At 42.3% G+C, this 15,254-nt stretch overlaps 1 protein-coding gene and 1 long non-coding RNA gene across 3 annotated transcripts; one reads left to right on the top strand and one right to left on the bottom strand.

The window, feature by feature from the left end:
• Positions 1-2,322, top strand: LOC108938072 (uncharacterized). 2 transcript variants are annotated; one of them, XR_001966384.2, is made up of 3 exons: positions 1-92; positions 238-370; positions 2,073-2,322. It is a non-coding gene; the product is annotated as an uncharacterized LOC108938072 (long non-coding RNA). The 2 variants fall into 2 exon arrangements; XR_001966383.2 differs by having other exon boundaries at positions 1-102.
• A 4,682-nt stretch (positions 2,323-7,004) lies between these two features.
• Positions 7,005-14,156, bottom strand: cdo1 (cysteine dioxygenase, type I). Its single transcript, XM_018758214.2, has 5 exons — positions 13,814-14,156; positions 10,826-10,903; positions 9,813-9,970; positions 9,496-9,665; positions 7,005-7,643 (listed from the first exon to the last, which is right to left on the bottom strand). The coding sequence occupies exons 1-5, from the start codon at positions 14,053-14,055 to the stop codon at positions 7,614-7,616; spliced, it is 678 nt and encodes a 225-aa protein (XP_018613730.1). The 5' UTR covers positions 14,056-14,156; the 3' UTR covers positions 7,005-7,613.
• Positions 14,157-15,254: the final 1,098 nt, after the last annotated feature.

The following is a 15,254-nucleotide window of genomic DNA, read 5'->3' as shown; positions in this document are numbered from 1 at the left end:
TATGAACGACAACATGGGTTTCGTGAGAGTCGGAATTAGTCTGAAGGTTTATGTGTAGTGGAGTGGTGAAGGAGCACTGGAAATCTGCCATGGTACTACAAGGTCTCTTTATCTTTTTCTTAGACCTGCGTTTAGTTGTCTGCTGGTGTAGCTGGCTTCTGTTTTGGCTGTAGCTGCAGATCAGTATCGATCTGCTGCGCTCAGTCTCACCGCCATGTACGTCATCATTGTTCGCAGGTCCGGCAAACTGCTTACGCTGCATGCATCAAGGCCTTGGGGAACAAGGGGCACCAGGTAAAACTCAAAGATCCTGCCCTCAGGAAGAACAAATGAGCAAGAGGACATGATCCACGCCCCCCGATGGGATTATGTGAGGGTTGGTGGTGGTGGTGGTGGTGGTGGTGGTGGTGGGGGGGAGGGGGGGGGGGTTGCGTGCGGGATCATTTCGGCTTCTCTCCTTCCAGGACTTGGTGAATCGGACCTTCGGCCTCCCTCCTCCTTTGAGGATCAGCCACCGTCCGGATGATGCAGTTTTGCAGGCATCTGAAAAGGGAGCGACCGAAGCCGCCTCCAACAAAGCGATACCACGCATCTCGTTTTCGTAAACCATTTGCAGATTTTAGCAGAGGCTCCGTCGCCAGGGTCTTATCTGTGCTGTACAAGGCGCACCTTTGAACCAGCCACAACGAGTATTGGCGAAACGGCCGAGCTCAAATACAGTATATTTTCCGAACCTTTCTTCACTCCAAACCTATTTCTGAATAGTTTCAAAGCACGTAAACAGTAGGAGAAATCTGTGGATTTCCAGGATTAATAAAAAATGTTGCATAACAATTTGTCATGTACTGGGGGAATAAAAATACTATATATGGAATTATAGCGATCAATGGAATCATACACAGATGTGGAGGAACAAATGAGGTTTGCTCGAATAATCGGGTGGTGGGGGTGTGGGTGGGGGTGTGAGTGGGGGTGTGAGTGGGGGTCTTCTTCCCCTCCGTCCTCTTTCTATACCCATGTCTGAGTTCTTGCAGTGCTCCATTTACAGAATAAAACGTGATGTTATAATTTTTTTTTCCACTTTCAAAACCAGAAAACCCGTATTGGAGCAGGGCTTTTAAAGGATATATTTCACTGAAAAAAATTACAGCAAAATTTAAGAGTCTGTTAAAGTCTTGAAAGGAACATATTAAATTGGACCCAATGCCATAACTATCTTCCGCTGACGGAACTTGAAAATGTGCACAATGTACAATTAGGCAAATAACACACAAGAAGCTGGAATTTTATCTCCTTCCCATATTAATTATTGACTTATTGACTCATCTGACTTGGATGGATGTAGCAAAGGCAAATTCATTGATCAGAGCATAAGTTCAGTGGACTTTGCTAAGTTCTGCAAGCGGACCTGTGAACTGCACGTATACACACGTCATTTTGCAATGAGCGTGAAATTCAGTGACCTTGTTCCTTGCGCGCAAATGTTTGGCCGTTCCGTGTTTTGATAATTGTGTAACTGTCGAAACGTCATCCAACTTTCAGATTCGGGATAGCATCATTTAAAAGAACTGTGCATTTGAAGTATTCCATGTTCCATCCTGGAATTCACAGATACCGCTAAATACTCTTTGTAGTCCGCAGTATAGAAAAATATAAATAGTCCAAATAATAGAAAGTTTCAGTGGCGGCACGGTGATTTGCACTGCTGTCTCACAGTGCCTGGTTGGTGGGTTCGATCCCCGCTCAGTCTGTGTGGAGTTTGCATGTTCTCCCCCGTGTCTATGTGGGTTTCCTCTGGGTGCTCTGGTTTCCTCCCACAGTCCAAAGACATGCTGTTCAGGTTCCCCCATACTGTGTTAGGACAGAGGGAGTGTGTTCCACTGATGTAGGGATGAGTGACCCAGTGTAAGTAGTGTATCTAGCAGTGTAAGTCACCACGGTGAATAAGGTGTGTGGGCTGATAACACTACGTAGAGTTTGTTGGAAGTTGCTTTGGAGAAAAGCATTTGCTAAATAAGTAAATGTTAGAACCATCATGCAATTATCAATTCGTTGTGTGTATTTTTTGAAAGGTGACTGTCAGAAGCCCTGAAACGAGGAAATGGACAAGCCTGAACACCGAGCCGGAATAGAGCAATGACATTCAGCGGCTCCGAATCTATTGACCGGCAGTGATTTTCTTACCAACCCCCAGTATATTCCTAAAGAACTTGAGCTTATTCCGGCATTCTGCCCATCTTCTAATGAAATGATGCCACGCAAAGAACACTTACCTGTCTATTCAGTTTGTGCTCCTCATCATTAAAACAATAAAAAAACTGGCTCACAATCAAGCAATACATTTTTTGCCACAAGCGCCTGAAATATGCCATCCTTTTTCAGAACTCTACTCATGAAAAATATATTCATCATATATTGGCTGAGCTGATATAATAAGAACACCCTGCTACATAAATGTGGTCAAGGTTAAAGATGGTCACGAGTCCTTGTGAAAATCCTTGTGGACAAAAGCTCTAACTAAATAAACAGTAGTATATTGATAGAAATACATGTTATATAAACTCTTTATCAATTCAGGCTTCCTGCTGCCAGTCATCTGATATATTCTGTGCTGAGACTCACTGTGGACCAGATCTGTATCTGGAGGTATCCTCAACTGAGTGGAATCCATCTGATCTGTATGGATTATATCTCAGTCCAGAAGAAACAAGTGGGTCCTGGTTAAATAACCTGATTCTCGCTTTCATCAAACGTGTCAAATAACCTTCGTTGGTCAACGTGTTTTTTGAAACCCTCTTTGCAGCTTCCCTTTAAAGTGACGCAGCATACGGGGCTGCAGTGAGGTTGTGCTCTTACCACATATGTGCTCAACCATGGCTTCCAGACCCTGTGCTTTTGCACTAAACGTCTGAGATTTTTTTCTTCTCTGTCTGCATCACCAGGCCCTAAGTATAGGCTATGTTTCTGTTTTTCATCAGATATGGCATTCCTCACCAGTTTCGTCATACCCTGCATCCAGCCGTGCAACGTTTCAGATACCTGTAACAATGTTTACATGAACTCTACATTGTACATTGCTCCTCTGTCTAACTTTTATTTCTCTTTGTTCGAAGGAAATTATTCACAAGATCCAAACCGGAGCTGTCAGTTGTCAAAATAAAAAAGTTTGGTTAAATTCTTAAATGCAAATTAGTAAAATGAATAATGAACGCATGGACACATAATGCAAGCTTACCTGGTACAGCAAATGCATGTGGCTCCAGAAAATCTGCTCGCAGGGCGAAATATCAAGAAACAAACTCTTGATTACCTTTAAATGGGAAAAATGAGAGGGTTTACATGAAAGGTTCACATCTTTTCACCTGCCTTGCAAAACGCAAGCCTTACCTTTCGAATAGAGAGAAAATCTCATTTCAAATCCAAGTGCAGAGTATCGGAACTACTGATAACACCTTAAGTCCTAAATGTGTAAAATTGCTCATAAACATAGAAAATGTGTAGGTTTTATACCATACAAAGTGTATGTGCTCACTTCTTCTCTTCCTTTTGCATCTTTATTGGTGAGCGTAACCTTAGCGCTATTTCTTTTTCATTTTTTCAGTTTTACCCTTTTGTTCTCGGGCAGCACGGTGGCAGAACGGGTAGCACCGGTACATCGCAGCTCCTGGGCTCTGGGCTCGATTCCCGCTCAGCCTGTGTCCGGCTTGCCTATTCTGTTGGTGTCTGTGCAGGTTTCTTACGGGTGCTCCAGTTTCCTCCGAAGACGTGTTTTAAGCGCACTCTGAATTGCCCTTTGTGTGACTGCATGAGCGGGCATGGCTGTCCTGCGGCGGACTGCTGTGCCATCCAAGGTATCCCATGTCTTGTACTCTATTCTTCCAAGACAGGCTCCGGTCCACCGCGACCCTGCGCTGGACAAGCAGTTATTAATAATCGCTGAGATCACTGCCTATGTCTTCCACTCTACAAAAAAGCACAGAGTCATGAATTCTTGATGCAAGATTAAGGGCTTATGTAAGTCATTAGGCTTATAAAAGCTGTTTTTATTATTTAAATAAATGTATTAGTTCCAAATAATTATAGTATTTAAATAGGGAATAAATAGATGTTCATAGTTTTTTCGATAAGGACTCAAAGGTTAAAATCCAAGCTCCTGCAGGGAAAAGCATCATCTAAATTAATTTATTGTTATAATAGCACAGAACTGGCGATTTCAGTTGTGATTTTTGTTCACCTTGTGGTTGTGATCAGTTGAGGCTGTCTGTGTGATAGGAAGAAAAAGTGATTACTCGATTTTGTTATGGAAGAAGTGTGAGAAAAAGGTAACGGAAAGAAGAAAGAAACCTGATTCCACTAGTCTGAGACACAAAGTACAATCTGTCCCAAAATGTGTGATGCAAGATGTTGCTTAAAATAAAATACCCCTCCTGGAAGTAAAATGACCACATAACAGGAAAAAAAATGCTGCTGTGCTGAATAACAAGCTTGCTGTATGAAAAAAAGGGCAATAAAGTACGTATTTTATTATACTTAGTTTTTTTGTTGTGTGGGACCTCATTATATAGAGACAGAGCGCACTTTTGAAAGGTCTATATATAATTTTATGTATAATTCAGATATCGTTTTTTTTAAAGTTTGAATTCCGATTAAAAAAAAACATGTTCTATTGTGAAGGTACTTTTAAGAGCCCAAAATATATTTTCCTTTCGAGAGCTGTTTTAAGTCACTAGAGACCATGTCGTCGAAATGGGAGAGAAAAAATCTGCCCCCAGCATTTGCAAACCATGAAATGTGAGCTATTGGAATTCCATGCCATGAATCATGCTCGGTCTGTCTGCAAGCACTTTTTTCTTTTTCCTCCAAAAAAATAGAACTTCAGTAACACAGACCTAGCTGAAAAGTTACGCAATATTATTTCTTATGACTCATGTAAGAATGTAACTGCACTCACTTCCAGTCACTCTGGAACATCTCATAGTTGTAACTTTGAAAAAGGTATCAAATTTGCTTAAGGAAAAATCCTTCCCCATAAATGAGCAAAAGTGGGAATTTAGCTCAGCGCGTAGAAACATCGTTTGATCAAATTTATAGCGCAGCAAAAAATGAACGTACTGTGGATTATAAATCACTTTTCCATGCACACATGGCAAACATCTGGACATGTGGGCCAGTTGGACCAAGATTCCTTCAAGCTGTGCTCAAGCCCTGCTGATCCCTCCCTGATCCTGGTGTAGCCCCCGCTGGATTGAATACAGCCCTCGGAGAGCCTTTCCTTTTCTCTGCGCTGTCAGATCTACTTCCCTGTGGCCATGAGTATCAGATCTGAGATGGCAAGCATCGATAAAGATCCAGGGCTTCCAGAGTTCTTACGTGGTTTGACTTCCATCAGCCTCGCACCTTGTACTCGATGTTCTTGCGTTTTGCAGCTAATTACGAGGGCAAATGGGATACGGGAACTCGAGCAGCTGAATGGGCTGTGCTAATGGCTGGAAGGGTTCCCTTACTTGGAATGGTTTAGGTGGGCGTGTGTAAGAGTCTCTCAAAAATTCATGGGTATGTTAGTTAGTTACATAAAAGTCCTTAACGTGATAAGGTTTTAAATGTCCCCCTGTCCACTCTTAATAACGAGACACCTTTGACACAAAGTGGAGAGCGTGTACCTTGAACGTGACACCAGTCCATCACAGGGCAGCGTATGACATGAGACGTGATACAGAAACATGTTCAGGAGTATGGGAAACCTAAATTAGGGTAAACACCGGGAGGGGACCAAAGTGGAAGGTAACTATGCTTCATCGGAATCAAATTTCATAGCTCTCTGATGTAAGATGACAACACTCGCCATAAATAGCGTCGATTACAAATTAGGAAACTGCAATATAGACCAGCTGTGACTTGAAACCCTACCACTCCTGATAAAGTCTATTTCTAACCCTCGCCAGACCCTTCTTTCTCTCTGCTGATTCATCTTCTGATGGAGGTCATGAGTGCAAGAAGTGCTTTATGACATTAAAATCCACTGTTGTGGTGACATGACTGTAGAACAAAGAATTATGTTTTGGCCTCAGAGTATGAAAATTTTTCATTGCCCCTGATCTTTCACAAATATGTTCTGGAAGAGTGTCATCTAACTTAAGTGAAAGACTTAGTTTCAACTTCTTCGTCAGCATTTTAATGAGCAAGTACTGGAAGTGAGAGGACATCTGCCAGGTATAGAGGAGGTACAAGCTCCTGGGGGCATAAACGAGGAATGTCAAAATGTGGTTCTTAAGGGATGTTGGATCAGCTGGTTTCCATTTAACTGGTATTTATTCCTGAAATATATTGATGTGACTCTTTGTGCAAATTATAGCCTCTCGTAAACAACCTCACTGTGAGGCACAAGCAAGAGCTGCACCTCCTGCACCCCTCGATTACCCAACCTTTTCAATATGTCCGTTTCATCGTCACGTTTGGAAATCAGCAGCCATATTTCCAGAACTTTAATATTATCTAAAACTGCTTTAGTGGCCATGTGTTTTAAAAACCCTGCTTCCTGCCCAACTTCCATCACTCCAAGTGTTACACCAGTGGTATGCACTCTTCCCCTAGTATTGGTGGTTATTCATTGCTGAAAGCATGTATAATGGTCCCATTTTAAAAAGTAAAACAACATGCACACACAACTGTTGCCAAAGAGAGGAAAAAAAAAAAAAAAAAAAAAAGTTTAATGGTCTATCATATAAGCAAGAAATGCCAAGATCACAAGTTCCCGTGTAATCAGTTAGAGACTGACGCTGCTCTCGCTCCTGGGCAATGCGTCGAGAATTATAAATATATAGATATAGCTATCATTAAAATACCAGCCCATACATCCTGAGAGGGAGCGAGAGTCCATCGGGGCCGGGACATCAATCCCAAATGAATCCGAGCTGACTGTGCAAACATCTTGGCGTGACACTCAAGTAACAAAGACCAATCAATATACTGTTTTCAGCGCAACTCCCTCCAACATTTACTGTAAAACAATAAATTACCGGTACTTAATTTTCTAACATATTACAAATAAAAAGGTTTCTAAGCATTCTAATTTCCATTTCTAAAGTGAATGTACATACAAGCAACGTCTACACAATTCAGACAAATGTAAAAGGCAATTTAGGATATATATAATGAATCAATACATTTGCAACAGAAAAAAGTGCTACATTTTGTGTAAAATAATATTCATTACAGAATTCTTCCAGATCATTGTTTACGGTGCAGCTGTAGCTGTGGTCAGAATCTCGTCCTGTTTTTAATCACGTTACACCCTTTTTATCTGCTGCTGTAGTACAAAAATGTAATTACACAGGTCACAGGCGGATAGGAATGCTGTTATGGTCGAGAGGGGTTTTCTCTGGCCTAACAGACAATGAGCAGATTCATTCCATGACTGCACCTAATGCCGCTATTCACACAGTCCCCCTGTAATCATCAGAACTTGCCAAGCTTACACTGGGCCGTGATGTTAAAGCTGCTCTAATTACTGGCATGTCCTTTTCAGACCGTCTTTTCACTAGCTCTCATTTTTTTTTTTTACCTAAAAAATTTCACTAATTTCCAACGCTGCTTTCCGTGACGTCATAACATCTTTAGTTGTTTTCTTGCGAAACTGTGGTCTCCTGTGGAAAAACAAACAAAAGACAAAAAGGACAATTTCAGCATAAATGTCCAGGTTAAACCACCTTAAAAAAAAAAAAAAAAAAAGTGCCCAACACTTGAGGGGCCTGCACTGCAGCCATACAGGTGAAACATGAAATATTGAATATAGAAAGGACTTTGAAAACAAGCAGGGAGAAGGATAAGATGAGGTAAGCACAAAGGGTACCAGCAGGCACACAGCTTATCTAATCTTATTGGAGGCACTGATGTTGGAGGCACTGATGTTGCAAGCCCACTTGACCAGACAGTAGTTTGATTGTTTCATTGGAGTAACACGTGGGGCTTCAGATAAGCGCTCTGTGTGACAGGGCAAAGGCGGCCTAGCACTGCGGGGCCGATCAGCCTGAGCTCCGTCACTCTTGCCTATAAACAAACCCGCCTCCCCCCCGAACCCCCGCACGGCCCAGCAGCAGTGCTGAGGCCTGCTTCTCGAATCACATTCCCTGAATTCCTGTGTGCCCATGGGAAGGTGGTAAAAATGAAACAACCCCGCTGACACGATACTGCTGCCTTGTCACACACTGTTTCCAGTGCATGTGGGCTCTCTGGCTGCACACACCTTGTTTCTCAGCTTTGCGGTATTTTGCTACAGTAGAACTCTGGTGGGTGATGAACTGCAACTTTAAAAATGAACGCCTTAGCTAGCCCAACATCATCGGTAGCTCTAGGACAAACTGTACCATACGATTGAAAATTATACTAAATAGAGAGCAAAAATATTGCTGCACTCTTCCATTAATCCCAGCTTTTTTGCCTTTGACTTATTCATTCATATTTAGCTGATGCCTTTCTTTAAAGTGACTTACTATGTTAAGGTTACATTATTAAGCTGACAACTATTTACCCATTTTTACAGCTGTAAAATTTTACTGGAGCAATTTAGGTTAAGTACCTTGCTCAAGGCTACTACAGCTAAAGGTGAGATTCAAAACGCTAACCTTCAGATTCAAATGCAGCGGCTCTAACCACTACACTACCAGCTCTCCCATACAGCCATGCAAAAAAATAAATCTTATTGGAACATTAAAATCCCCGGCAACCCCGAGCCTGAGGAAAGACACCTTTAGCGAGCGCACTTCACGCCCTAGGAAGGCTCGTCTGGCCTTGAGCACAATGCTGAAAAAAAATGAGTCTATTTACAGAGACTCTTTGCCTACAGTTATCACAGCAGGGCCTGTTTCTTCGAAGCCATAATCACAGCCACCACAGGAAGGAATTCCAGGCTACCCCTCTGGTGTTTCATCCTGCAGCATGTTCAGCTGCAGACCATCCTGAAAGGCGGAAGAAGCTACATCTACCAACGTCAATGGTAGAATGGCAGACATGGAGGGAAGGTTGAGGAGCAGGAGTTGAATATTTTGTGTAATGGATTCACTTAAGGTGACTGGGATATGAAAAGCCTTGAATTTACTCGCTGCATGCATGTATCATATGTTTCATGCTCCCAAAACCAATATTATGAGGGAAAATCGAAAATTCATCACCAATGGATATCTTATTGGTTTAGAGGTAACCACGGTATGGTTTCATAAGGCACAGAGTGAAATCTGCTGCATTTTCTGCCAAACTCTGACTTCAGCTCTTCTAGAAAACCAGATTCACATCAGTGAATCAACCTGTCCCTGACGACTCCCTCTAGATCTTCCTCATTTACGTAGCCCCTTGGGGTCCATGAGCCTCTATTTCAGAACATAAATCCCGAGAATTTCTATGGGAAACTTTGCACAAAGCAATGGTAACTTTAGGGAGTGATGGGAGAGAGAGAGAGAAAAGGGGGGAAAAAAAAGAAAAAAAAAAGGGGGTTCTTCTTACGAAGGTGGTCCGTTCTCCAAATTTGCTCCAGAAAGTCATCTTCACCGTGTTCTTGTGACCTGTCCGCTGGTCAAAGGTCTGACAGAGCTGAAAAGGGGGGCTGTAGAGGTGAAGGCTGGCAGCTCGTTCCGTGTGGCTCACATTCTCAACCCGATGCAGGCCAATGGAATCTGGGGCAGGGAAGCAGACACTTCAGGGTGTATCCAGTGTAATCAGAAAAAAACTGCACACTAGCTGGACAAATGTGTACCACCTCACACTTACTGCTATTCATGCAATATTCTCATTATTGAACTTGAGTTCAGCTTTACACTCACCACTGATGTAGGCGCACTGGTTCTCCTGCAGCACTCTCTGAGACTTGGGCTTCATGCTGCCGTGTGACTTGCTGTCAGGCCACTCGAAGAGGGTCTCCTTCAACTGGCCCTGCAGCATCTTCATGAAGCAGTGGGAGTTTGCGTGGTCATGGATACTGCTGCAGGTGGGAAAGCAATCAAGCAAGCTTAGGGCGGGGTCTGTACTGCTTGGCACAACACTGGAGAAGCTAGTGCAAGTGAATTTTGTGCAAAAACTGCCCCTTATTCAGCTGTTTGCAAAAAATTTGAAGTTTAAAAAAAGTTTCAGTTCACCACTTTTCTATATTTGTGCCTTGGCACTGATATATTCTATTTTGGTAAAGGAATATGCATATATATTCAAAACTTGAGCAAACCAGTTTATCCAACAGTTCTTCCTATTGTTCAATGGCCACATAAGGAGGTATTGCTGTACGCACAATGCCTCCTTCGTGTTGGAAATAGAAATAAAGGAGCGATTTCCCTCAAGTGAAGGCTTTGTGACCACAGTCTGGGCATTGAGACAGGATGACAGCAAGAGCCTAGCTACCAACAGAGAAAACACCAACGTGTTCCCAGCAATGACAGGGACTGGCACAGATCGAAGCACCCATTTCCCAGAGGGGCTGAAGAATGGAAAGATGCACACATCACTGAAACCAGACTGTCTACTTCGATCCCAGAAATAATGAGACAAACAGAAATTACAATGGTCTGGGGGGGCAGGCAGGGAGCCCGGTTTTTGGCAGGCTGTCACAAATGACAACTGGTAGTTCCTCTGACTAAATCATTAGAGGTCCCCTGAAGACACGTTGGTAATTTGAATTGATGTTGTCTGGACAAAACTGGAACAAACTGAATTTATGGAAGCAGAACACTGTGTGGTGAAAATGGTGCAAACAAACGAGTGTCATTGACCCAGGACAAGCATAGGAGTCCAAAATGTCATATTTGCCCATTTCATGCTGGGGAAAAAAGATCAGCGGACTAGTTACCTGCCATGGCCTTCACCCCAACAGAGCACCATGAGGTTGAACTTCCCATTGCCCTCATCCACCAGATTTCTGGTGTACCTGAAGGGGAAAAAAAGCATATGGATGGGATAGTTAAGCACCTGGATATCTGTCAGCTGCCAAAAAAAGTTTCTATAAGTTCCAGCTTGCTTTTTTTGCCATCTGTCAAGTTATATAATGAAACCCTCATATTTTGGCTGAAGAGTAACCCTGAATGCCTGCAGGTGAGAAATATCTAGAAATGACATGACTACACTCACGTTCACAACTCTGGCTCCTGGCCAGGTGTAGAAAGTTGAGAAAGCAAGCTTGTTGTTACCCTATCTCCTTATAAAAATCATATATATGTCCAAGATCTTAAACACAAAAATATTTTAATGAAAAAAAAAAGAAAAAAAAAAACCACAAAAAGTACTAGTGAACATTCATTTCACTCAGTAATTACTGGTGATTTTAAAAGAATATCCTATTTCATTATGTTAAAAAGATAGACAACCACTGACTGTGGGAAGGGTGCCAAATATCAAGAAACTTTGCACCCTTGAGTAACAGTCATCCCTGATTTGCTTCTGTGGGGATCTCCCAGCAGCAGAATATTCCATGTTTAGCAAGACATTGTTTGAAAAGATCAGTCTGGTGACTGAATCCGGACTCCTTGTGTCACAGCCACACCGCAATCGGTAGCACCCGACACCAATTGGGTGCCTGATGACAATTAGAGCGCTCAGCTTTAAAACATCCTCCTCAGTCCCTTTGCACTCGCGGAATCTCACTGAGCCAACCGTCGCCTTTGCGCTCATGGCCCGATCGCCTTCATTCTTAGTCCCAGATCTTCGCTCCCCGGCTTCTGGACCAGTCGCCAAGGTCTACGTCCACGGATACTCGCTCCGACCGCCGATCGACCGGCTCTTCGCCCGCCCCCGACAACAAGAACTCTCCTGACCCTTCGGTTCCCGACAAATGATCCCGCACTCGGATCCAGCCGTCCCCACGCCCTCTGTTCCGTGTGACACCTTGAGCTTAGTGTTATAAGAACATAACGACTGTGGTAGAGATGTCAAATATTGAGCCCTGCAAAATTCAAGGCATACCATACAGCACTTTTCCATTAATTTGTTAAGAAAACATGCAATGAATGAGTGTCAGCACTGAAAGAATTCCACTGAATTCAAATAAAACCCCACTAAAGACCAATGGCATTTCTGCGGCTATCGAATACAAATCTGGTAAAGACTCAGCTACGCCTCTGAGCCCCGACAGCTCAGATATGCGCTACGCCACGTTTACAAGTGCAGACTGGAGCGTCCCAATCAGCCGGTCCATTACATGTTGCCCTGGAGCTCAAAATAACTTTTGCTCCTCCACCCCCACCAGCAAATGCTCCAAAGCTTTTAGAAGCATTAACTTATTCTGGATTTTCAGCATAGTGTAGCACAGAATATCATCTTATTCAGTATATGATACCATTTGGTTGCTTTTATGACACTTGTGTCCAAAATAACTTATTTTCATTTATTTAGAAAACATTTTACTTAAGGAATTCTAATGAAACACGAATATTCTCATAAGCAAAAAGCCCAGATGGTACCTGAATTCATAACCTACAGGTCAGGGTTATTGGCAACAGAGATGGATATCATTTTTTATGTTTTAAGCTTCTTATAATAAAAAGCTAGTGTAATTCTCCAAGTTTCCATACTCTGCATTTTACATCTCACTGGACTCTACTGCACAGGACACTTTTGATGGCATTCACCTACACAGTACAAATCTGAGGTATTAATGACTCTTGCCACTGAATGGGAACCCAGTTATGGTGACAAAATATATGTGGAGGTGGGATTCAGGTAAAATAATAAATGGCGCCAAATTTATGATATACTGACTTCATTTAATTTCCATTCAAAAACAATTTGTGTAGCTTACATTTGACAAACAAACAAAGTCGTAAATTTTTTTGACACGAGTCGAAAAGAAATAATCTGGAGGGTTATTTTGCTGAAAACACACCAAAACGAAGGCACAGCATTAGAAAAAGTTCTGCTTTTCTTCTGCTGTTACGCTCGTAGTGCCCACCTCACGCGTGAGACCTGTGAAAGTTCTCGACGTTCCGCGTCAGTGGACACTTTCTTACACCGCCACCATCCCGCGCGGGTGCGGCTCCGAGGCGCCACTCTGATTGGTCAGTACCGTCTCACTGAATGCCTCCGGCCACGCCCCCTCCCCTCGCGTTCAGATTTCAACAGGCGCGCCCAAAACGGAAGTTATGCGCTGCTTTAAAAAAAAAAAGCAAGTGTTGTACGAATGAAATATGAATTAAACAAATTTAACAAAAAGATTAATACTTTTAAAATACGCAGCAAGCTGGTGCAGAAACTGAAAGTAATTAATTGCAGTTCTAAGTCATGTCATGTATAAAAAAAACGACCGACACATTGCCGGGAAAAAAAAAAAAAAACACCAGAACGAACCGCTAACTTGAGATTCAGAAAGACATAAGGAATTAAGAGCAAAAATATTTTTGTCATGAACGCGCGATTTCACCGTAACAGCACAATATTTTGAAAGCCCCGAAACTAAATAAATAAATAATTCCGAACATTTCAAATTGTTTGCACGGTTCCTCCAGTAAAATTTGGGGGGGGGGATTCATAAGATATACACATACTTTTGAAATGCGTTGTACGGGTAGTGAAGCAGCTGCAAAAACGTGCAATTCAAAATAATCCAATACTTACTCACTGATCTGAACAAAAGCAACGTACGTCTCCGAGAACAAGAATAAAGTGCATGATACGATCAAGCAAGCAAATACCCATGAAATTAAAATCCTGCTCGCGACGTGATTTATTCTCGCTCCAAAACACACTCTCTCTGCTGCAGAATGCGGTGACACGGACGTCCGTCTGGCGGCAAGGAAAAATGTAACAAAACAATGAATGATGATACAAAAACGTAATAAATAAAGACCTGAACTCGTCGAATTTGGCGTATTTCATCCACTCCTGCGGGTTGCTCTCATAGGACTCCATGATGCTCTGCACCTCCTCGACGTTCACCTCATCCCCTGAGAAGATGCGGTGGAGGACAGCGATGAGTTCCTGCAGACTCTGAGGCTTCACCACCTCTGTGTGCTCCATGACAGCTGCGGACAAAAAATCCTCTCTCAGTCGCTCTACACCACCGAACCAACGTCTCTCTGCGCTGCTCATCCTCTGCTCTTTTACTCTTTATACAAGTTGGGCTCAAGTGCTGATGGACGCTACCAAAGTGCTCCTTCACTCATCCAAGGAAAACTCCGGCAATACTTCAACAACGGAACATCTTGTCTCCAAAGCAGACGCGGTTCCCGATTTATACATACAATGGGAATTTTAAATGTATTTTGTATGCCGTGAAATCGTTTATTGAAGTAGGTGCACAGAAAAGGGACCCCCCCCCCCCCCCTCCGGGGTGGGCGATGTGGTTTGGTCCTCCTCGCGGAATTATTCGCTGGGAGAACGTACTTGTTTACGCGCGAGATGGACAACGAACGTGTCCCACGCGCCCGTCCGAACAGCCTGTACATGTGGCGGCTGGAGGAACAATTAACTTAAACCGCAAAAGAACGACAAGTGCAAACAAACAAAACAAGACTGAACAAAATAAAATACGAACTCCTTCAAAAAAAAAAAAACAATATTGTCCCAAATTTCAGCCTACTGAAGTGTACTGTGTTAGAACACTTGTGCAAAAAAATAAAAAAATGGTATTGTCATAATCATAATTATCCACATCATTATGTTTTACTGTAAATATATAATAAAACGCAGATGTCATGCATTCCGTCTAGAAAAAAATATAGAATAATTTTGACCCAGCTATCAGGATACTGTGTGTGTTGATTGGAGTATTTGTTCAAAAAGTACAAATTTTACTGCCATAACCATCATCGTCCACATCATCATCATTACGCTGTTGTAAATATATAAAATACTGAATGGTGTAAAATGCGTAATAAAACACACAAAAAAAAGATTAAGTGCAGGCAAAGGAAAAATGGTTCCGAATGTCAGGCTATTAAAGTTTGACGGTTAGGAGAGGAGGCACTTAGATAAAAATTGAAATAAATATTATAAACGGAATGTGTAGAAATCCTAGTGCTGATGCCACCTTAGTTACAGGAGCACCTGTCTTTCAGCTGATTTGTGGAAACAGCCCGTGAAAAATCTTTTTATATTTATTTATATTATACTTAAAATATATTTTTAAAATTGTTATCTTGTATTTTTCAAAGACTATGGAAACAACTAATACTTTCAACTTTAAAACTATTTTAAAGGCCTATACACTGATGAGCCACAACATAAAACCACCTGCCTAATATTGTGTAGGTCCACCTCATGCCACCGAAACAGCTTTTACCCATCAA

The sequence above is a fragment of the Scleropages formosus genome, chromosome 17 (assembly GCF_900964775.1).
Source record: "Scleropages formosus chromosome 17, fSclFor1.1, whole genome shotgun sequence".
NCBI classification, from domain to species: domain Eukaryota; kingdom Metazoa; phylum Chordata; class Actinopteri; order Osteoglossiformes; family Osteoglossidae; genus Scleropages; species Scleropages formosus.
This window is presented reverse-complemented; position numbering and strand designations above follow the sequence as displayed.

What these genes read in the sequence shown, in the direction of transcription:
- cdo1 (XM_018758214.2), bottom strand. Translation starts at nt 14,055, where the DNA reads ATGAGCAGCGCAGAGAGACGTTGGTTCGGTGGTGTAGAGCGACTGAGA. An exon ending in TGGGGTGAAGGCCATGGCAG is followed by an intron (nt 9,971 to 10,825) that starts GTAACTAGTCCG and finishes TCCCACCTGCAG; the next exon opens with CAGTATCCATGACCACGCAA. An exon ending in CCAGTGCGCCTACATCAGTG is followed by an intron (nt 9,666 to 9,812) that starts GTGAGTGTAAAG and finishes TCCCTGCCCCAG; the next exon opens with ATTCCATTGGCCTGCATCGG.